Here is a 23,197-nt window from a genome sequence, read left to right as displayed (position 1 = left end):
AAAAGATGAAAATGAAAATCTTCAAAGCAAAATTAAAAAAAAATGATTGAGCCGGGCGTGGTAGCAATGCCTTTAATCCCAGCACTCAGGAGGCAGAGGTAGGGAGATTGCCATGAGTTCGAGGCCACCCTGAGACTACAGAGTGATTTCCAGGTCAGCCTGAGCTAGAGCGAAACCCTACCTTGAAAAAAAAAAATATTGACAAGTTGTATACTTACAATGAACCATGATATTTTCCTCCCCCCCCCACTTTCCCCTTCACAACTTTGCTTTCTGTCATATTCCCTTCCTGTCTCTGTTAGTCTCTTTTATTTTGTTGTCATCATCATTTTCTTCTATTATTAGGGTCTTGTGAAGGTATTGCTAGGCACTGTGAGGTCATGTATATTGAGGCCACTTTCTGTCTGGACAGTTGCATTGTAAGGAGTGAGTGGTGCCCTTCTTTTGTCTCTTACATTCTTTCTGTCATCTCTTCTGCAATGGATCCTGAGCCTTGGAGCGTGTGATAGAGATGTTCAGTGGTGGACACTCCTCCGTCCCTTCTTCTCAGAACTATGTTGCCTTTTGGGTCATCCCAATGGTCATTGCTGTCTGAAAAGAGAAGCTTCTCTAACCAGAAGTGAGAGTAGCGTTAACATATGAATATGAACATTAACTATAGTGCTTTCAGGGCAGTTAGATGAGAATGATAATAAGCATTTTGTCAGACAAGAGCAGGCTTTACACCCCTAAGGCTCATGACCTCCCCTGCCATAGGCTTCTGATTAGGTTTTCAGTACCAGGCATGTATTCGCTCCTGTAGAGTGTGCCTTCAGTCCAATTAGAGAGCAGTTGGTTTTCCCCAAAGCAGACAAGCCACTATTGCTCTCATTCAGTCATTTGGTCTGTCTGGCCAAACTTGAGGCTTCATTGTCCACTGTTTTCACTGCTGATGGCTTCTGTCTCCCATAGGGCTGCATGCAGTGCAGCTTTTTCCAGCTTTCGGTTGGCTGGTCTGCAGGGGGAAGGTTTTTCTGCTCAGCACCAGTTTGATTTCTCAGTGACCTTGCTGCTCAAGTATGTGAAGTCTTCAGCAGTAGGGTCTTACCATCTGTTTCTCGTGGGCAACCGAGGGCCTTGGCAATAGGTAATCTGTTCTTCTATTTACATATATACACTACCATCCCCTTAAGTCCTTCCCTTTCTTTCTAGTTTACTGGCCTCTGCTACCAATATTTGGTTACAGCTTACACACAAGTCTTTATGTTTGTTGTAGGATCCACATATGAGAGAGAGCATGTGGTGTTTAGCTTTCTGGGCCTGGGTTATAACTCTTTGCAGATCTATCCGGTTCCTGAAAAATTTCACAATTTCATTTTTCTTTAGCGCTGAATAGAACTCCATTGTGTAAATGTACCACATCTTTATTATCCATTTATCTGTTGAGGGCCATCTAGGCTGGTTCTATTTTCTAGCTATTGTGAATAGAGCAGCAATAAACATGGTTGTGCAAGTATCTCCAAGGTAGTGAGAAGAGTCATTAGTATATATGCCTAGGAATGCTATAGCTAATCATACAGTAAATCTATTTTTAGCTGTCTCAAGAACCTCCACACTGAGTTCCACAATGGCTCTACCAGATTACATTCCCACCAACATTGTAGAAGGGTTCCCCCTTTTCTGCATCCTTGCCAATATTTATTGTCATTTGTTTTCTTGATGGTAGCCATTCTGACAGGAGTGAGATGGAATCTCAAAGTAGTTTTAATTTGCATTTTCCTGATGGCTAAGGATGTAGAACACTTCTTTAGATGTTTATATGCTATCTGTATTTCTTCTGGTGAGAACTCTCTATTTAGTTCTATAGCCTATTTTTTAATTGGGTTGTTTGATTTCTTATTGTTCTGTTTTTTGAGTTTTTTGTATATTCTGGGGTACTAGGGAATCGAATTGGGCACCTTAGGCTTTGTAGGCAAGCACCTTAACCACCAAGCCATCTTTCCAGCCCTGGAACCCCCACTTTTTTGACACAGGATGGAAGAGAGAGTAGTATATTAGTTTCTTACTCATAGTTGGGACTAAATAGCTGACCAGAACTAACTTAAGAAAGAAAAGGGTTTATTTTGGTTTGCAGTTTTGAGGGGCAAATTGCATTCAGTCTATTTCCAACCCAGATTTCACCCTTCTCATGTTAGTGTATAGGAAAGCTATGGGTTTCTGTGTGCTTATTTTATATCCTGCTACATGGCTATAGGTGTTTATCAGCTCTAACAGTTTGCTTGTCAAGTCTTTAGAGTCTTTTATGCGTAGAATGATATCATCTGCAAATAATGATAACTTGATCTCTTCTTTCCAAGTTGTATCCCTTTTATGAGTGTCTCATGCCTTATTGCTATGGCTGAGACTTCTAGTACTATGTTAAATAAAAGTGGGCCTAGTGGATACCCTTGTCTTATTCTTGAATTTAATGGAAAAGCTTCAAGTTTTTCCCCATTTAGTATTATGTTGGCTGTAGGTTTGTCATAAATAGCTTTTATTATGTTGAGATAAGTTCCTTCTATTATCAGATTCTGTAATATTTTTACCATGAAAGGATGTTGGAGTTTGTTGAATACCTTTTCTGTATCTATTGAGATGATCATGTGATTTTTGTCCTTCAATCCATTTATCAATTTGTGTATGTTGAACCATCCATGCATCTCTGGGATAAAGCCTACTTGGTCAGGGTGAATAATATTTCTCATATATTCTTGTATACTGTTTGCCAATATTTTGTTCAGAATTTTAACGTCTATGTTCATGAGGGAGATTGGTCTGCAGTTTTCTTTTTCTGGTTTTGGTATCAGGGTGATGCTGGCTTCATATAAGGAGTATGGTAGAATTCCTTCTTTTCTATTTTATGGAAAAGTTTGAGAAGCAGTAGTGTTAGTTTTTCAAAGAAGGTCTGGTAAAATTCACTGTTGAATCCATCTGGGCCTGAACTGTTTTTAGTTGAGAGATTTTTTATAACTGCTTGGATCTCCATACTTGTTATATGTCTATTTAAATAGTTTATCACGGTTTAATTTTGACAGGTCCCATGAATCAAGGAAATCAATTTCACATTTTCAAACTTAGAGACATATATATTCTTAAAGTATGTCCTTATGATTTTCTGAATTTCTTTGGTATCTGTTGTAATGGTGTCTTCTTCTTCTCTAATTTTGTTTATTTGTGTCTCTTCTGTCTTCTGGTCAGATTTGCTAAGGCTTTATCAATCTTGTTTATGGTTTCCTTAAAATTTTTTAAAATTTTTATTTATTTGACAGGGGGCAGTGAAAGCACGCGCTAGGGCTTCCAGCCACTGCAGACAAACTCTAGATGTGTGCGTCCCCTTGTGCATCTGGCTAGCATGGGTCCTGGGGAATAGAACCTGGGTCCTTTGGCTTTTGTAGGCAAATGCCTTAACTGCTAAGCCATCCCTTCAGCCCTTGTTTATCCTTTCAAAGAACCAACTCTCATTAAAAAACTTTTTTTTATTAATTAGTTTTGTGCTCAGTGAATACAGTCAAGTTGGTACCATTGTTAGCCTCCTTCATGTCCTAACCCCTCCCCCTGACCCCTCCTTGTTGAGGTATATGGGTCATGCATTGTAGAGTTAGCCCACAGTTATGGGTAAGAGGAAATGTCTCTGCTTATCATGACCCAACGTGTGGCTTGACATTCTTTGCCCCCTCTTCTGCAAAATTTTCCTGGTCCATGTTGGGTTCATTTTGGGTCTGCTTCACTGATGAGGTGTTGGAAGCCCCTGTGTCTCTGGATATCTAATTTGGTAGGAGTTTATTGTTCTCTGTGTTAATCTCCTTCACTCTTGTGCTGGTACCCAGTTTACCAAGAAAACAGCACCCTTGCTGGTTTCACCAGTTATTCTTGGTTTCAGCTTGTATGAGGTATGATGGGGTGGTTCTCTCCTTAGGATCTTACGTCTGTCTGAAAAAGAGAAGCAGATTCTCCAACAGAGAGTAAAGTTAGCACTAGATAAATGGGATAACCCTTACTTCTTTTTATAGCAAATTTAATAGGTGTAGGCCCTCTTGTAGCTCATGTTTGGATATGGTTCTGACTTGTTTCCCAGCTCCAGCTATGGGTCCTGTTCTACTGAGTGGATCAGTTAGCCAAATCAAGAGCAGTTCGTTTCCCACCATGGCTGTGTGCCACTGTTGCACTTGTGTGAGCATCACAACAGGTTATTTGCTGCTAAGTAGGTTAGACCATCAGTTGCTTGCAAAGATATTGGTCATTTTCCCCCAGTCACCCATGTAGCACCTTCTGGCACTAGACACGCTGATTGTCTGGAGATTGACTCTCTTCTAGCTTCCAGCTATGTCACTCCGTGTTATGTGTCAACTGCATATGGTGTCTTTAGCAGTAGGGTCTTACCACTAACCTTTGATGGGTCATCAAGTACTCTGACAGAAATCTGTCATTCTTTTAGGAAACCTTGTAGGTCTCTCTGATCCAGAGCTCATTGTGGATGATAGCCACCTGCTGGTACTGGGAGTTACAGGTCAGTGCCCACTAAGGGAAGGAAGAAAAAGATAACTAATATAAAAGAGTTAGAAAAGGGGGGGGGGAGAGGAGAAGGAGAGGGAGAAGGAGGAAGGGAGGAGCTGTAGAAGATTAAGGTCAGTCTTCTTTACCCTCTCCAGTGCCTTGTGACTCAGGTGTTTCCTCTTTGTTTCATTGATTCTTTGGATTCTTTTTTTGTTTCTATTTTATTAATTTCTGCCATACTCTTTGTTATTTCTTCCTGTCTACTGATTTTTTGGTTTGCCTTGTTCTTCTTTTTTCCAGGCCTTAAGGTGAAGCATTAAATTGTTTACTTGTGAACTCTTTAATTTCTAAATGTAGGCACTTAGAGCTATACATTTCCCTCCTAGGGCCAACTTCATTGTGCCCCAAAGGTTTTGGTATGTTGTATTCTCATCATTATTTGAGTCTATGAGTTTATTGATGGCCTTTTTGATTTGTTCAGTGACCCATTTATCATTCAATAGTGTACTGTTTAGTCTCTATATGAATTTCTGTATACTCTAGTTTTTCTTATTGTTGATTTTCAGTTTAACCCCATTGTGGTCAAATAGAGTAAAAGGGATTATTTGAATTTTCCTGTAGTTGTTAAGATTTGCTTTGTTTCCTAATATATGGTCTATTTTAGATAATGTTCCATGTGCTGCTGAGAAAAATGTATATTCTGCTGCATTTGGATAGAATTTTCTGTGTGTATCTGTATCTCCATTTCTGTATGTATCTGTATGTCCATTTGTTCCATGACATTGTTTAATCCAGATGTCTGTCTGTCTCTTTCTCTTTTTCAAGGTAGGGTCTCATTCTAGCCTAGGCTGACTTGGATGTCATTCAGTATTCTCAGGGTGGCCTTGAATACATGGCGATCTTCCTACCTCTGCCTTCTGAGTGCTGGGATTTAAGGCATGAACCACCACGCTTGGTTTGTCTCTATATTTTTTGACCAATGACCTGTCAATTGATGAGAATGGGATGTTGAAGTCACCCACTACAATTGTGTTTAGTGTTATCTGTGACCTTAAGTTAATAGTGTGTGTTTGATGAAGTTGGGAGCCACCCATATTAGGTACATTAATGTCCTGTTGTAGTGTTCCTTTAATCACTATAAAGTGACCTTCTTTTTCTTTCCTCACTAATGTTGGTTTGATGTTTATCCTTTCAGATATTAGGATAGCAACCCCTGCTTGTTTCCTAGGCCCACTTGCTTTCACCCTAAAATAATGTCTATGTTCTATTGAGAGATGAGCTTCCTGGAGGCAATAAATGGCAGGATCCTGCCTTTTAATCCAGTTTGCAAGCCTGTGTCTTTTGGTTGGGGCATTGAGGCCATTGATGCTAAGAGTTATTATTGAAAGGTATGTGTTTATTCTCACCATTCTTCTTGTTTTGTGGTGCTTTCTGTTTTCCCTTTACTCTCTTGTTTTAACTGTTATTTGAGTATGGATTATTTTTTCCTGTTTCCTTCTGTATGTGTTTTGCTTTCTGTTTAGTGTGAAGGATTCCTTCAAGTATTTTCTTAAAATTTTTTTCTGATTTATTTATTTATTAGAGTCAGAGAAGAGAGAGAGAGTGGGGGGGGGAGGGAGAGAGAATGAGAATGGGAGCGCCTCTAGCCATTGCAAATGAACTTTAGATGCTTGCGCTACCATGTGTATCTGGTTTATGTGGGACCTGGAGAATCAAACCTGGGTCCTTAGGCTTCTCAGGCAAGTGCCTTAACAGCTAAGCCATCTTTCTAGCCCCTTTAAAGTATTTTCTTTAGAGCTGGTTTAGTTGTCATAAATTCCTTTAGCTTGTTTTTGTTGTGGAATGTCCTTATTTCTTCATCAGTTTGGATAGATAGCTTTGCAGGATATAGTAATCTGGGTTGACAGTTGTTATCTTTCAGAATTTGGACTATATCACTCCAAGCCCTTCTGGCTTTTAGAGTTTGTGTTGAATAATCTGCTGTTGTTCTGATGTGCTTCCCTTTGTAGGTGACTTGCTTTTTCTCTCTAACTGTTTTCAATATATTTTCTTTGGTTTGTGTGTTTAGTAGTTTAATTATAACATGGTGAGGAGAGGTTCTTTCCAGGTTTTGTCTGTTTGGTGTTCTAAAAGCTTCCTATACCTGCACTGGCATTTTTTCCCCCCAATTTGGAGAAAATTTTCTTCTATGATTTTGTTGAAAACACCTACTAAGCCTCTGGATTGAATTTATTTTTCTAATATACCTTGAATTCTTACGTTCAATCTTTTCATAGTGTCCTGGATATTTTGAAATTCCCATTCATACCTTCTTATTAGCTTGCCTTTCTCTTTGTTGGACTGTATTAGTTCTGCCACCTGGTCTTTTAGTTTAGATAGTCTGTTCTCACCTTCCATTCTCCTGGTGAGACTTTCCACAGAGTTTTTTTTTTTTTTTTTTTTTTTTTAAATTTGACTGACTCTGTTCTTCAGAGCTAAAATTTCAGCCTGGTTTTTCTTCAGTATTTCTATTTCCTTACACATATCTTGTAATGACCTCCTTATTTCATTAAACTGGTTTCCTGTGTTCTCTTTCAGAAGTTTGTTTTCTTCTTTAATTTCTCTGTTTTCTTCTTTGATACCTTTGATTTCTTTGAGTATAGGGAATATAATTTTCTTGAAATCTTTGCCAGGCATTTCATCTAAAACAGTCTTATTGGTAATCATTTCTGCTGGATTTATAATTTTGGTGGGATTGTATTGTCTTGATTCTTTGTGTGTCTTATATTATAATGTAGCAACTTTTGCATCCTGAATTGATTTGATGCTAGGGTTTTCTACCTATCAGCAGTGTTCTTAGATGTGGCAATCCAACTTTAAATACTTCTAGGGTATGAGTTTAAGGTGTCAAGTGTAGCTCTTGTACCCCAGTCAAGACACAGAAGTAATCCTAGGTGTTGAGTTTGCCTGTTAAGCAACTATTCTACTGGACTGGGTAGAACAATTTACTGGAAAATTTTAAACTTCAACTGAGCAATATACACATCCAATAAAAACCAACACAGAGTATGCAAATGTGGGGATTATAACAAACAGTCTTATAAAGCCAAAATCCCTAAGGATGTGTGCTTCTGTACACCTTTAATCCTGTCAGCTGGGAGGTAGAGAATTGTGTTCTGAATTGGTTCCAGGTCAGCCTGGGTCTGAATCACACCTTACCCCCAATAATGACAGAAGCATAAGGCAAAGATCCCATATATCTGAAAGCATCAAAGGCAACAAAAATCAACACCAAATACAGCTTGATTGAAAATGGTAAAGCCAACCAAGAATATGTAACCCATAACCTGCCCTGACATGCAAAGTCTATGTACCTGTTTTTTTTTTTTTTTTTTAGTCAGGCTTGTTACCTTTTGGGGTGGCTTCCAATCTCACCAATGTTGAGTGACCACCTTGGTCCCTCTATGTTTTGCTGTGGAGCTGGAGTTCTGATCAGCTGGGCTGGATGCCCTGCTTTCTGGGGCTGAATGTTAGAGTTTCGTGGTTCTGATGGTTGCGGGATGGGAGAGTGCAGGAAGCCTGGAATTGTACTGGAGTTTTTCCACACAGTTCCGCCTGTACCCCTTTCAGAAGCTCCTTAGCTGATCTCGGCTGTCTTCCTTCAGATTTCTTGACTTTGCAAGGATGCTGATGAGGTTGGAAAATCCTCTTGTTTGGTCTCTGCTGCTGTTGCTTAGCGCCCTGCCTGGCAGCTAGTGGGTGGGGTCCACTAGCGCCTCAAGGGGATTCTGGCTCCTTTCCTCCTTTCTGGTGGATCTTGGTCTCTCTTGCTTTCCAGTTGTATCTAAGAAGACCCTATACACCTTCACTTTTCAGAAGGGTGTATTTTGGTGTGGTTTTGCTTAAATCCCTCCCTAGGCTGGTTTGGTATGGCTTCTGTGCAGCCATCTTACCCAGAAGTCAGGTGAGGGAATTCAAAACAAACTTTGAAAAAGGTGAATTTCATAAATTCTGCAGAGTGAGATACTTGCAATTGATACTAAATTTGTATAGTTTCTAGTCTATGAATGAGGGTGTATTTATACATACTTTCACTCTGTCACATTGTGAAATAAGACATTTAAGTCTAAATTGTCTACTAGTTGTGGAATGGAGGCTGCTGTAAAAAGTTTATAGACACTTATGCCATTTTATAAAATAGCATTTATTGAGGATTCTATACATTTAACTTTTATATCTTCTAATTCCTATTCAGTAAATGTAATTCACAATTAAAAGTGTACATTATATCAGCAGATACAGGTGGGCCTTTTCATCTTCATGAGCTGTGTCTTCTCTAGTTTGTAGTACTCTTCCCTTCATTAGCTGTTCTGCTTGTTTTCGTTGGTACTCTGCAGTGTGGACCTACATTTTCTAATGTGCCTGACAAGATATAACTGTGGGGTATTTTTGAGACATGTGGAAACATTTCTCTGAAAGTACTTACTTGTAATGGGATTGTACTGTAGCTGGAAACTTTTTTTTCAATTTAAAATATTTTATTTATTTATTTGAGAGAGAAAGAGAGAGGCAGATAAGAGTATGGGCACACCATGGTCTCTAGCCACTGCAAACGGACTCCAGATCATGCGCCACCTCGTGCATCTGGTTTTATGGGGTACTGGGGAATCGAATTGGGCGCCTTAGGCTTGTAGGTAAGCACCTTAACCACCAAGCCATCTTTCCAGCCCTGGAACCTTTTTTTTTTTGACACAGGATGGAAGAGAGAAGTATATTAGTTTCTTACTCATTGTTGGGACTAAATAGCTGACCAGAACTAACTTAAGGAAGAAAAGGGGGCTGGAGAGATGGCTTAGCGGTTAAGCGCTTGCCTGTGAAGCCTAAGGACCCCGGTTCGAGGCTCAGTTCCCCAGGTCCCACGTTAGCCAGATGCACAGGGGGTGCACGCGTCTGGAGTTTGTTTGCAGAGGCTGGAAGCCCTGGCGCGCCCATTCTCTCTCTTTCTCCCTCTATCTGTCTTTCTCTTTGTGTCTGTCGCTCTCAAATAAATAAATAAAAAAATTAAAAAAAATAAAAAAAATCATTAAAAAAAAAAGAAAAGGGTTTATTTTGGTTTGCAGTTTTAAGGGGCAAATTGCAGTCTATCTTCAAAAGGCCACATGGTCTCTAATTATGTTCAAAAGTCCAGTCTTTTCTGAGACTCATGGTAGTTTCTAATTGTGACTCCCTGTAAAATCTAAACAAATTGCATGCTTTCAACATATAATGGCACAGTAAGAATTACCATTCCAAAAGGGAGCACAGCAATCAAAGATGGGGCAGAAATCCATCCCTGCAGCTTCATGTCCAATATCTAAGACCCATGATGAAATATTCGGGGCTCCAAAAGGCTTGAGTAGCCCCAGCCTTCCAATTTAGGACAGCTCTTCTCTTGAGCTGGGTCAACTCTGATCCTACAGCTTTTCTTGGTGGTTGTCCCAGTGTCCTGGCATTTCCAGCATCCTGCAGTCTCCTTTTCATTTAGGCTTTATTGTCACCACTTCAGATTGCCCAGCTTCACTGGATTTCTGCAGTTGTGGAGCAAGATGCCATGACCCTTTCAGTAATTCAGTTTCCATGCCTGTAAAACCAATATCATGTGGATGCTGCTGCCAACTCTTGCCACCGGCTTTGTTGGCGCCTGTACCCTTGGTCCTCAGTGGTCTGTGCACTTCCCCAGGCTGTTGTTGCCTTGCAGCAACTGGGAATCCCTTCACCATTTCCTTCTCCTTTCAAAAGAATTTGTGTCCTCACAAGTTAGAACTTTCCATGGGTGGTGTCTTGCCTTTTGGGCACCTTTTCTACTGCTTCAGCACAGGTCAGCTAGCACAGCCACATCTCTCTAGTGACGCTGATATCTTAACAATTGCAGCTGCCTTCTCAGTCAGCAAGCTCATGTGGGAAATTTCATACTTGTTTCTTTCCTTTGCCAAATGGCACCTTTTCCCTATCTTTTGGCTCCTTTTGTTGCTCTTTTCTTGTAGGCATTGATCGTAGCAGTCAGTAGTATCCACACAGCAGCTGGAATGCTGTAACAGACTAGCCCATTACCTTTACATTCAGATTCCTCCTCACTTAGGTTCTCAAGACATAGGCAGAATACGGTCAGAACCTATTTATTTATTTTTTTCTGCCCAGACAGGGTCTGACTCTAGCCTAGGCTGATCTGGAACTCAGGCTGGCCCCAAACTCACGGTGATCCTCCTACCTCTGCCTCAGGAGTGCTGGTATTACATCCATGTTCTTTGCCAGCATATCACCTGAGCCTCTAGCTCAGTGTCCAGAGAGTCTGTTCTCCGAAGCATCATGAGCCCACTCTCCACAGTCCACATTTCTCTCAGCTGTCTGGTCTTCCAAACTTTCAACAGAATGGACCACTAAGTCTTGCTTATAGTATGTAAGGTTTATATAGTTCAGATTTTCAAATTTTTCGACATTCCCTTCTACAAACCAGTTCCAAAGGCCTGCAAACCACATGGTCAGTTTTAATCATAGCAGCGGCTGTGTCATATTGTTCAATGCTGCTTACCACTTTTTTTTCCCCTGAGGCAAGCCCAACAGACTGGCCTTTTTTGTTATGAGAGAGAGAGAAAGAGAGAGACAGAGAGAGTGAATTGGCATGCCAGGACCTTCAGCCACTGTAATTGAACTCCAGATGCGTGTGCCACCTTGTGTGCATGAGGGACCTTATGCTCTTGTTTCACCTTGTGAGTCTGGTTTACGTGGGACCTGCAGAGTCGAACATGGGTCTTTAGGCTTCTCAGACAAGTGCCTTAACTTCTAAGCCATCTCTCTAGCCCCACTTTAAAAAATTATTTGAGAGAGAGAGAGATTGAGAATAGGTGCATCAGGGCCTCTAGCTACTGCAAATGAACTCCAGATGCATGTGCCCCTTGGGCACCTGGCTTTACATGGGTCCTGGGGAATCGCACCTGTGTTCTTTTTTTTTTCGAGGTAGGGTCTCACTCTGGTCCAGGCTGACCTGTAATTAACTATGTAGTCTCAGGGTGGCCTTGAACTCCTACCTCTGTCTCCTGAGTGCTGGGATTAAAGGTGTGCGCCACTGTGTGTGCCACCATGCCTGGTTTCGCACCTGGGTTCTTTGGCTTTGCTGGCATATACCTTAATCACTAAGCCATCTCTCCAGCCCTTTTTTACGTGTTAAAGATAAAAAAATGAAAAAAAGCACTCAAAGATACTTTGGTGCTATGTTTCTGTATTACTTACTCATTGATGGGACAAAATACTTGATGAGAAGCAACTTAAGGAGGGTATGGGTTTATTTTGTCTCATAGTTTCCTAGGGACATAGTCCATCATGGCAGCAGTAGGAGGAGGCTGCTGCTCACGATGCAGCTGCCGTCCTGAAGAGGAGGATGAGCAGCAGGTGGGACTGGGTATTAAACTTTAAGGCCTACCTCCAGTGATCTATTACTTTTAGCAAGGCTCCACATTTTTTTAAAAATTTTTATTAGCATTTTCCATGATTATAAAAAAATATCCCATGGTAATTCCCTCCCTTCCCCCCAACACTTTCCCCTTTGAAATTCCATTCTCCATCATATTACCTCCCCATCACAATCATTGTACTTACATACATACAATATCAACCTATTAAGAACCCTCCTCCCTTCCTTTCTCTTCCCTTTATGTCTCCTTTATAACTTACTGAAGGCTCCACATTTTAAAGGTTCTACAACTTTCCCAAATAGCACTGATGCAAGATTTTGGGGCTCAGGAGGGGTCCTCAAATTTATGAACTCCAGTTTTGGGTCCTGTCCTACCTTTAACAAAGAATTGATAAAGACTCAAGAAGGATAAATTATTTATTGCGTTTATTTAGGGAGAAATCGCAAATTGTGGGATTTATTTAAGGGAGATTGGGATCTAGGAAGAAGGCTAGAGCATAGCCATAGCATGTGGAAGATAGGAAACATACTCTTGGAAAATACTGCATAGCTTATAAGGTTCATTTAAGAGAAATTGGGTTTTTATTTATTTATTTGAGAGAGGGAAAGAGGCAGAGAGAGGGAGGGAGATGGGAAGGGAGAGACAGAATGGACATGCCAGGGCTTCCAGCTACTGCACACAAACTCCAGATGCGTGCAACCCCTTGTGCATCTGGCTTATGTGGGTCCTGGGGAATTGAACCAAGGTCCTTTGGCTTTGCAGGCAAGTGCCCTAAATGCTTAGCCATTTCTCCAACCCATAAATTGAGGTTTTTAAGGAAAGAGTGGACTGGAACACAAGCATGTGGAAGATAGTTCATAAAGTTCATTTAAGAGAAATTGAGGTTTTTTTTTTTTTTTTGGAAGGACTGGAGTAGAGCTGCAGGCACTTGGAAGATAGAACTTAGGTACTTATGCCATAGTGCTGAGAAGTGACAGAAGAGTGCTCAGCATTGAAATATCTCTGTCACACTTTTCAAGGCTCAGGATCCATTGCGGAAGAGGTGGTGAAAAGAATGTAAGAGCCAAAGGAAGGGTAGGACTCCTTACAACGTGCTCCTCCAGATACAAAATGGCCTGGATATCCATGACGTCACAGTGTCCGACACTACTTACACAAGACCATCATATTAGGAGGAAAAGATCATGACATCAAAATAAAAGAGAGACTGCTTGAGAGGGGGAGGGGATATGATAGAGAGTGGAGTTTCAAAGGGGAAGTGGGGGAAGGGAGGGAATTATCATGGGTTATTTTTTATAATTATAGAAGTTGTCCGCAAAAAATATGTTAAAATATACACAGTGTACATAACTAGTAAAATATGTATTAAAAAAGAATTTAAGTGCTTATGTAGGGAGAATTAGAAGAAACGTACATAGCATCTACCCTGAGTTTCCCCATGGAAGAAAGTTAAGAGGGCAAATGTTGGTAGCGTAAGGAGGAATAGCAGAGAGAAAGTATCAAAACAGAGACCAAGAAATCTAGAGGAGAATTGAATAGTAAAGAGAGTTACACTTATGGTTACACCCAAGTTTAGAGAAATTGCACGGGTTTTAGGTGTAGAGTTAGAGGAAGCACCCATGTGGCAGATCTGGAGTGTAAGGGAAATATGCACGTGGTAGATTGAGAGACCAGAGGAAAATCATATATGTAACTAATGTGAGAAGTTACCCCAAAGTCTGAAGCAGGGGTAAGAAGAAAAAATAGACCAAGGGGCTGGAGAGATGACTTAGCGGTTAAGCACTTGCCTGTGAAGCCTAAGGACCCCGGTTCGAGGCTCGGTTCCCCAGGTCCCACGTTAGCCAGATGCACAAGGGGGCGCATGCGTCTGGAGTTCGTTTGCAGAGGCTGGAAGCCCTGGCGCGCCCATTCTCTCTCTCCCTCTATCTGTCTTTCTCTCTGTGTCTGTTGCTCTCAAATAAATAAATAACTAAATAAAATTTTTAGAAATAGACCAAGAAACAGTACTTTGTTATTCCCCCAACATACCCAACCAGGTTGGGTGAGAGGGGAAGCCACTCACATGTGTCCAAGCAGAGATGAGGGAATCCAGAGAACAGGGCCAAAGCAGCCTTTATAGCCCATTGAAAATGGATTCTTTTGTCAGATTCCAGTATGTAAAAGGAATACCCCAGGGCCAGCCCACCTGGGTAGGGAAGGCTATCTAGATAGTGTGCCACTCTGTAGGCATCAGGGGGCACTGTAGCTCTTGTAGATCCTATATGAATTCCATACCTGCCAAGAGTTCCATTCATGTTAGGGTGAGGTACCATCAGTTATCTCTGGGCCTGTTTCTAACTGAAACTGCCTAAAAGAGTCTAGCAAACTCTCTCCTTCAGCATTACCAGCTGGGGACCAAGTATTCAAACACATGAGCCTATGAGGACATCAGATGGATTTATTTTTATTTTTTAAATATATTATTTTATTTAATTATTTGAAAGAGAAAGAGAGAGGGGGAGGGAGGGAGGGAGGGAGGGAGAGGGAGAGAGGGAGAGAGAAAGGGGGGGGAGAATGGGTACACCAGGGCCTCCAGTTTTTGCAAACAAATTCCAGATGTGTGCGCCCCTTGTAAAGCTGTCTAACGTGGGTCCTGGAGAATCAAACCTGGTCCTTTGGCTTTGCAGGCAAACACCTTAACCACTAAGCCATCCCTCCAGCCCCAGGTGGATTTTTATGAAACCACAGGCAGTATATAACATACCTTTTTGATATGTATTGATATTTTATTAAATTGTTTATAGGACAGTGTGCTGGACATATTTTAAAAGAAGAAACAATCTTAAAGACATATGCCACTCTGGGAATTCTGAATTGTTGATGGTATAGTTATGAATTACAGTTTTTATATTCATGTAAATCTGTTATAACTTTCTGATGAAAAAGAATATAATGCTCTTCGGGGTGGGGATGTAGCTCAGTTGGTAGAGTGCTTGCTTAGCACTCAGTTTCTCTTAGTTAGCTACATGTAGCCTCAGGTTGATTATAAGGTTGCTGACTGGCTTTCAGTGGAGGTTGCTGACTGGCTTTCAGTCGGGGCTGCTGTCACTCACACCTGATAGCTTGACGGGTGGACAAGCTTCCACACTTAGGTGGCTCTTGGCAGGACTCAGTTCTATGGTGTTGTAGTTACTTTCACATTGTTGGGACAAAACACCTTGACTGACAGCAGTTGATGGGAGGAAAGGATTTATTTTGGCTTATGGTTTTGAGGGGAAGCTTCATGAGGAAAGGGGAAAGATGGCATGAACAGAGGCTGGACATTTTCTGTCACAGTAAGAGAATGAGCTGAACTGACATTGGCAAGCCTAGGGGCTAATAGACCTAATGACACACCTTCTCTGGCAGGGTTTCACCTACCAAGTTGCCATCAGGTGGGGACTAGGTGTTCAGAACATGCTGTGTTTATTGGGGGTGGGGATCATCTCATTCAAACCACCACACTTGGGGTTCTTGGATTGAACGTCTTCTCTGTGCTGGATGTTTACCAGAAGCTTCTATCACTCTTTTGCCACATGTGGCTCTCCAAAGAGCAGCCGACAGGATGGTATCTGAGATCGAGAAAGCTGTGACATCTAATACTGTCATAACTTTATTGTGCAAGCAATATCCCATTACTCCTGCTGTGTCATATTGTTAAATGTGCCCTACCACTTTCACTTTTCAGAGATAAAAAAATGAAAAATAAAAAGCACTCAAAGATACTGTATTTTTTTTCTCAATTTTTATTAACATTTTCCATGATAATAAAATATATCCCATGGTAATACCCTCCCTCCCCCCACCTTCCCCTTTGAAATTCTATTCTCCATCATATCCCTTCCCCATCTCAATCATTCTACTTACATATATACAATACCAACCTATTAGGTACCCTTCTCCCTTCCTTTCTCTTCCCTTTATATCTCCTTTTTAACTTACTGGCCTCTGCTACTGAGGTTTTTTCCTTCTCATACAGAAGCCCAATCATCTGTAGCTAGGATGCACATATGAGGGAGAACATGTGGCACTTGGCTTTCTGGGCCTGGGTTACCTCACTTAGTATAATCCTTTCCAGATCCATCCATTTTTCTGCAAATTTCATAACTTCATTTTTCTTTACTGCTGAGTAGAAATCCATTGTATAAATGTGCCATATCTTCATTATCCACTCATCAGCTGAGGGACATCTAGGCTGGTTCCATTTCCCAGCTATTGTAAATTGAGCAGCAATAAACATGGTTGAGCACGTACTTCTAAGGAAATGAGATGAGTCCTTTGGATATATGCCTAGGAATGCTATAGCTGGGTCATATGGTAGATCAATCTTTAGCTGTTTTAGGAACCTCCACACTGATTTCCACAATGGCTGGACCAGATTGCATTCCCACCAGCAGTGTAGAAGGGTTCCTCTTTTTCCACATCCCCACCAACATTTATGATCATTTGTTTTCATGATGGTGGCCAATCTGACAGGAGTGAGATGGAATCTCAATGTAGTTTTAGTCTGCATTTCTCTGATGACTAGTGACGTAGAACATTTTTTTAGATGCTTATATGCCATTCGTATTTCAAAGATACTATAATTTGATCAAAGATCAGAAGGAACCCTAAACTAAAACACAGAATAACCAGTAGTTGGCTTACTCTTTTGATAGCATACTACTCCTTTAGAAAATGTGAAAAACAATTAAAAAAAATAAAAATACAGATGTTGAAGACAGTGTAAGAAATACTACAAAATTCCAGAGAAATTTTGAGTTGATTTCAGTTTGTCACTTTGACAAGGTGGTAGCTAAATACATGTGTATACACCTGAAGATACACAACTTTGCTTCTGAGAAACTTATTGTTAAAATATTATAGCATAAAAATTTCTACCCAAGCTAGTTGGGATGAAAAAGGGGTTCAGTAGAAAGGAGATGGCAATATGAGAAGGTAATGGGAGGCTAATATAATCAAAATGCATTGTATGAAAATGGATAAAAATTGTTTAAATAAAAGGCAGCAAGGTTTAGGGAGATGACTTAAGGGATAAAGGTGCTTGCTTGCAAAGCCTGTTAGTCTGGATTCAGTTTCCCAGCCACCTACATAAAGCTGGATAGGCATTTGATTGCAGTGGCAAGAGACCCTGGCACCCCCCCCCCCCCACATGTGTGCACAAATAAATAATTTTAGACGCAACAGTAAATTAAGTTCTTTCATTTTCTACCTAAGTGATGGAATTTGGTTGGTTTGCTATGTTGTTTAATAGATAATTTAAAAAATTAATTTATTATTTTTATTAACAACTTCCATGATTGTAAACAAATCCCATGGAAATGCCTTCCCTCCCCCCACTTTCCCTTTGAAACTCCATTCTCCATCATATCCCCTCCCTCTCTCAATCAGTCTCTCCTTTATTTTGATGTCATGATCTTTTCCCCCTATTATGATGGTCTTGTGTAGGTAGTGGCAGGCACTGTGAGGTCATGGATATCCAGGCCATTTTGTGTCTGGAGGAGCACGTTGTAAGGAGTCCTACCCTTCCTTTGGCTCTTACATTCTTTCCGCCACCTCTTCCGCAATGGACCCTAAACCTTGGAAGGTATGATGGAGATATTTCAGTGTTGAGCACTCCTCTGTCACTTCTTCCTAGCACCATGATGCCTTCTGAGTCATTCCAAGGTCACTGCCATAATAGGTAAACTTTTCATACTGTTCACCTTTTATTGAAACAAGGTTCTGTACATTATTTTTTTTTATTTTTTTGATTTTTGTAGGTGGGTCTTGCTCAAGCCCAAGCTCACTTGGAATTCACTATGTAGTCTCAGGGTGGCCTCAAACTCAGGGCCATCCTTCTACCTCTGCCTCTCCAGTGCTAGGAGTAAAGGTGTGTGCCCCCATGCCCGGCTATAATTTATATTTTACATGAACTTTTCCCATTATGAATGCCCATGACTTATTTATCAATTTATGTTGTATTCTTTGTCATCTATTTATAAAGTATAAAAGAGATTTACTATACAGAAAGTAATGCAGCAAAGGGTAGGAGTCAGGCCCAAAAGAAGCAACCCCAAATTTCACAGTGGAATGCTCTTTTACAATGATGCTCTTTAAGCGAATTGTTATGCACGTATTTTTATATTGATAGTAGACAAATATGAAAATATTTAGTAAGGTAATTTTAGCATTTTTCACAGAACTCAAGAGAATACTAATGTGTCTTCTTTAGAACACAGTTTAAAACCTGATTGGAGCAAGAGGGTGTATATTACATAGTGATGTGAAATTTTCAGAGTTACTAACAGCTTCCCTTTTGTGGGTATTGTACTAGAACTCTAGAACCAGAAGGGACCTTAGCATTCAATGGTAGACACTGGTCATATGGGCTTACTTATGTTAAAACATTCAGGAAGATTGAAACATTAGCTTTCTTGGCTGAATTAGCCACATTTCATGTGACATATGGCTACTGGATTTGACAGCACAAGTATAGAACATTGTCAATGTAGAACATTGTCGTCCCCACAACTACATTTTATATTTGATTTTAATTGGGTCTGAATTGGAAATGTTAGGTTATCATTGAGGTTTACCAGCTAATTTTAACTTTATTTTTTCATTTTCATTTTCCAGTTTTTGGAGCCGTGAGGGATACAGCAGTGTGATCAATTTGTTTTAACATGCTTCAAATAAATCAGGTGAGTGGTGTTAAGGCATGTCGTATTTATACAGTGCTTTGTTCATATATTGTGGAATACTAACTCAACTCTTTTTAACCATAACCTGACCAGTGCTTAGTTGAGCAGTTACTTATTATATATATATATGCATCAGTGGAGGTTGCTTGCAGAACATAGTGACAGTACTGAAAGCTAATAACATTTGAATGTGCGGAACCAAAGGTTCTTCTCTTGATGGCATTATTGGTATGTTCAGAATGTCATACTATAGTATCACTTGTTGGAAGTGACATATTTTACAAAAGAGTTGTATCCATACATTTGAAAAAAGGCTCCCCTTCCCCCAGGGCATTGACACAGGCTAGAAGCAAGTATGCAGCTAAATAAACTACCTGTATAATATATATTAGACTCACTGAAAGAAGTTAATTTTTCTAAGGTCTTGGCATTTCTCCAAGAATTGTATACATTTAATTTTACCTTCTTGAACAAACAATCTTGTAGCTATACTATCATAAAATATTTTTTATTTTTTTTTGTTTACAAATCAAAAGAGAAGTAATTAAATTTATTTTCTATGATTTGAAAACTAGTCCGTACTCTGTTTTCCATACATTGTCCCACTCACCTTGCTGAAGAAATCTTTTGTTCCTGTCTGTTGAATACCACCTCTAAGCTAGTGAATTCCAAGTTTGGACCTTTCTAGGTTTATTTTCAGAGCTCTAGACTCTTGTTGCATTTACCAATTTGTTCTTTTAACTTGGATGTCTTTACATCTCTCAGACTTGAGGTGTGCACGAGAAATAATCCAAATGTCTTAGTTACAATGCTTTTGTTCCTAGATTAGGCAGTCATTTCACCTTGAGGACCTGTACACAGACTCCCTCTGCCTGGACCTTCTCCCCTCTTTGTTCTTGGCTTACTTTATCCCAAGCCAGGCACATATAGCACCCTGACCTTTCATTTATTAGCATTATAATATTTGTACTTACAGTCAAATATGAAATTATAGTCATCCTTCCATATCTGTGGCTAATGCATCCTTTGGTAAGATGATCTGTAAATTTAATCAACCATAGGTTGGAAATATTAAATTCTGTCAGACATTCCCTAAACAAAAGAGCTGTATGAAGGATTTATGTCATGAGGTATTGTCATCAACTTACAGATGACTTAAAGTATCCTGACTGGTTGGTTAGTGTAAGCCTATACAGACACTGAATTTTATAGAAAGAGCTTGAGTGTTCACACTTTGGCATTTGAAGGATACCAGGAATGACTGTTTGAGATCCGTCTCCCTTACTGGATGTGTACTCTTGGAAGGTGGTGATTTTGGTGGTTTTCTCTTCTTAGGTCCTAGAGTGCTTGGTTTGAATTTTTGTATATTTTATACATGAAAAGATGAATAGTGTTAGTGTTGTCACTAAGGCAGAGACTTCTATTTTTTTCCATAATATCCACATAATTGTGTTGTAAGTTTAGGTATTTTATAGTGCTTGCATTATACAAATGCCATTCATATAAAAGCACCTTTATATGCAGTTTTTAAAAAATTTTCTCTCATGTCAGAAAATTTTCTTGTGCAACAAAAATTGCTTTTATCAAAGACATTTTTAGTATAGGTTTAAAGAAAATGACATGTGCATTGTGTATAGTGCTTCCTGCACCTCATGGCTGCTGCCAGAACTCGTCAGAAGTGCCAGTCCTGCTTTATGACACTTGTTTTCTAAGCTGTGTCATGTGACAATGCCACTAGCTGACTTTCAGTGGACCTACCATTAATTGCCACAGTAGGTACAGATAAAATAATTTGTTTCATATTCCTCTATGGATGGTAGAAATGATCACTCATTTTAATGATAATTTCATTGAAATTAGTGTATGGATCAATACTAATGAGGATTTGCTAACTTGCTACGTTACAAGCCATTGAATCAGGCATTGTACTTAATTCTTGGGGCTTTGGCTAGAAATTATGCATAGTACTTAGAGATGGGCAAAATGAGCTTGTTGTAAATGGCATGTGCTTAGTTAAGGACCCCTTCTTAATATTGACTCCTTTCATTCCTCAAAATGTTTAGATCTCAGGGGGAAAGTTAGCATAATTGATAATTGTAGAAGCTGTAATGACTTTCTCTTTAGTCAAACTTAAATTTGAATTAGTAGACTAGGAATGTGACTTTTATGTTTTAATACTTTCATGGTGACGACTTTCTCATGAGAGCAAGGTTTACCCAATTAAAGTGAAAAGGAATGAAGGGATTTAAGCTGATCCTTACCTTCAAACAATTGAGATTTTTGTTACTGTTGGTTTTTCTGAGGTAGGGTCTTGCTCTAGCCTAGGCTGACCTGAAATTCCACTAGTCTCAGGGTGGCCTCAGACTCATGGTGATCTCTTACCTCTGCCTCCCAAGTGCTGGGATTAAAGGCGAGTGCCACCACACCCTGCTCAGTTGAGATTATTTACTATTGGTTTGCAAGACTGTTTCTAGGGTTCATTCTAAGTTTGTTTTTTTTTTTTTTTTTTAACTTGACAGGCTTTTCCTAAAATGCCCAAATAACTGCACATTTTCTTAATGGATTCTTCCATGTGTGTTTCAGAAACCAATTAAAAACAAAGTTGTATTACTATGCTGGATTATACTAAGTTATTTGATAATTTATTTCATATTAACTCTGCTTGATTATTATTGTGGATATTGGGATTTTTATATTATGCTGTAATATAGCATTTTCTACTTTTCAGTTCATCTTCATATTTTGCTTTTGCTTGTTAAGAATGTTTGCCATTATCCATGTGCAACTCATATTGTAGGAAAATTAGGAGGTATGGATAAAGTATAAAGAAAAGAATCACGAAAAATTCCACTATTCTTTTACAGAGATAATCACTGCTAACATTTTGAGGTGTGTACTTGAGATTTTTTTTCTATGCAGGTATGTTGTTGTGTGAATGTTTGTTATCTTTAAAAACTGGGTTTATGCAATAAGTAAAATTCTGAAGTGATCTAATCATAATATTTAGTTTGGAAGTGCTACAATTTGCTTAACCAAGCCCTTATTGTTGGACAGATTTTTATATTGTACTTAGTAACAGTGAATTTTTACAGGTATGCTTGCTCTTTCAGTTATTGTAACTAATAACTAGAAATTAAATGATAGTCAAAAGATAGATATATTTCAAAGATATTTGATGTATGAATGCCAAAAATAATACAAAATACTAATAGTTTATGAGAGTGCCCAATTTTTTATTGCTGACAGGTTTTCATTCTCTGCCTATCTGTCCTACAAAAAGTGGCATTTCTATGATTTGCTTAATTCATTTCTTGTTTTGTCTTTTGTGACTTGCTTATATGTGTCCCCTGTCATCTTTTCCTTTTTATTTATAATGGACATTCTTTGTATTATGATCATTGAGACTTTTCTGAGGATTTTTTGAGGTAGGGTTTCACTCTAGTCCAGGCTGATATGGAATTTACTATGTAGTCTCAGGGTGGCCTTGAACTCATGGTGATCCTCCTCCCTCTGCCTCCTGAGTGTTGGGATTAAAGGCATGTGCCATCATGCCAGGCTTTCTGAAGTATTTGAAGATTACTTTTAAAATTCATTATTCAACAAATAACTAATGAGAACCCACTAACTCCAAGGGTGCTATAGCAAATAGGGTAATGGTATATTTCAGTCACAGGGAACAGAGAGTCATTTTAACATTAAACTGCAGCAGTATAAGTTAATAAGGTACATGTACTGTAAAGTCATAACAAACAAGAGACTGAAATCTGGCCATTTCTTTTGGATGATCTGAGGTGAGGAAAATTTTATAGTCAGATATCCTAAGAGGTTGCAGAAGCCTATATTAGGCTGTTGTAGGTTTAGGAGAGGGGATTACAGGGCTTTAAGTATCCTGGTAGTTCCTTGTAATAAGGTTTGACAGTAGGTGTTGGGAATGTAGAAGCTAAGAGGAAACTTGACAGCCTTACTAATGTGTACAGAACCTGAGTGCAGAGGAGTAGTGGAATTCTGCAAGGCAAGAGGGTGTCAAGTGTTAAAGAGTTGTTATTGTACTGTGTAGTGAAAAGCTAGGCTATAATTATCAAGAAACAAAAGACTAGAGTAAAGAATAATGATGACTGTCTCACAGTTTTGCTGTGAGTTGTTATTGAGTTAGTGAAGCAAAGTGCTTGGGATTGGCCTTCATCTTACTACTACTGCTGTTAATTTTACACTAATGTTGCTATTGCTGCCTGACTCTGGAGATGGGTGGGAAAGGAGGGTAGAAGGCAGGCATTTAGGGTGATCATTGAGTTGTATTGATCAGAGAAATAAGCTACTTGGGGCTGCACTGGCTTCAAGTATTCTTAGTTTTCATGCCATAAGCAGGAGGAACTTTGTTCTCTTAAAGATTATTGCAACTTATTCTTAGTTTTATTTTTCTCCAACTCGGGGTGTGGAGTAGAATTTGCAAGCTATCTTTCTTATAGCTACAGGATAGGACCCATAGTTAGGGGATAGGAAAAATAGTAAACCTAAGGTAGTTAAAGTATATGGTGTACTGTTACTTTCCTGCATGCT

General features: G+C 39.5%; 1 protein-coding gene across 10 annotated transcripts in view; it reads left to right on the top strand.

Moving 5' to 3' along the window:
- Stau2 (staufen double-stranded RNA binding protein 2) overlaps positions 1-23,197 on the top strand; it is a 326,027-nt gene that overhangs the window by 6,483 nt on the left and 296,347 nt on the right. For 9 of the 10 annotated variants that reach the window (XM_045143113.1, XM_045143112.1, XM_045143108.1 and 6 more), the window contains one exon: positions 18,576-18,640. In XM_045143113.1, coding sequence (XP_044999048.1) covers positions 18,623-18,640 — 18 coding nt within the window. In that variant the 5' untranslated portion in view covers positions 18,576-18,622. Of the gene's footprint in view, positions 1-18,575; positions 18,641-21,537; positions 21,560-23,197 lie in introns of those variants that run through there. The other variant, XM_045143115.1, reaches the window with a different exon arrangement.

This window comes from Jaculus jaculus, chromosome 2 (assembly GCF_020740685.1).
Source record: "Jaculus jaculus isolate mJacJac1 chromosome 2, mJacJac1.mat.Y.cur, whole genome shotgun sequence".
Lineage (NCBI taxonomy): Eukaryota > Metazoa > Chordata > Mammalia > Rodentia > Dipodidae > Jaculus > Jaculus jaculus.
Note: the sequence above shows the minus strand (reverse complement) of the source record. Positions and strands in the feature narration are given on the sequence as shown.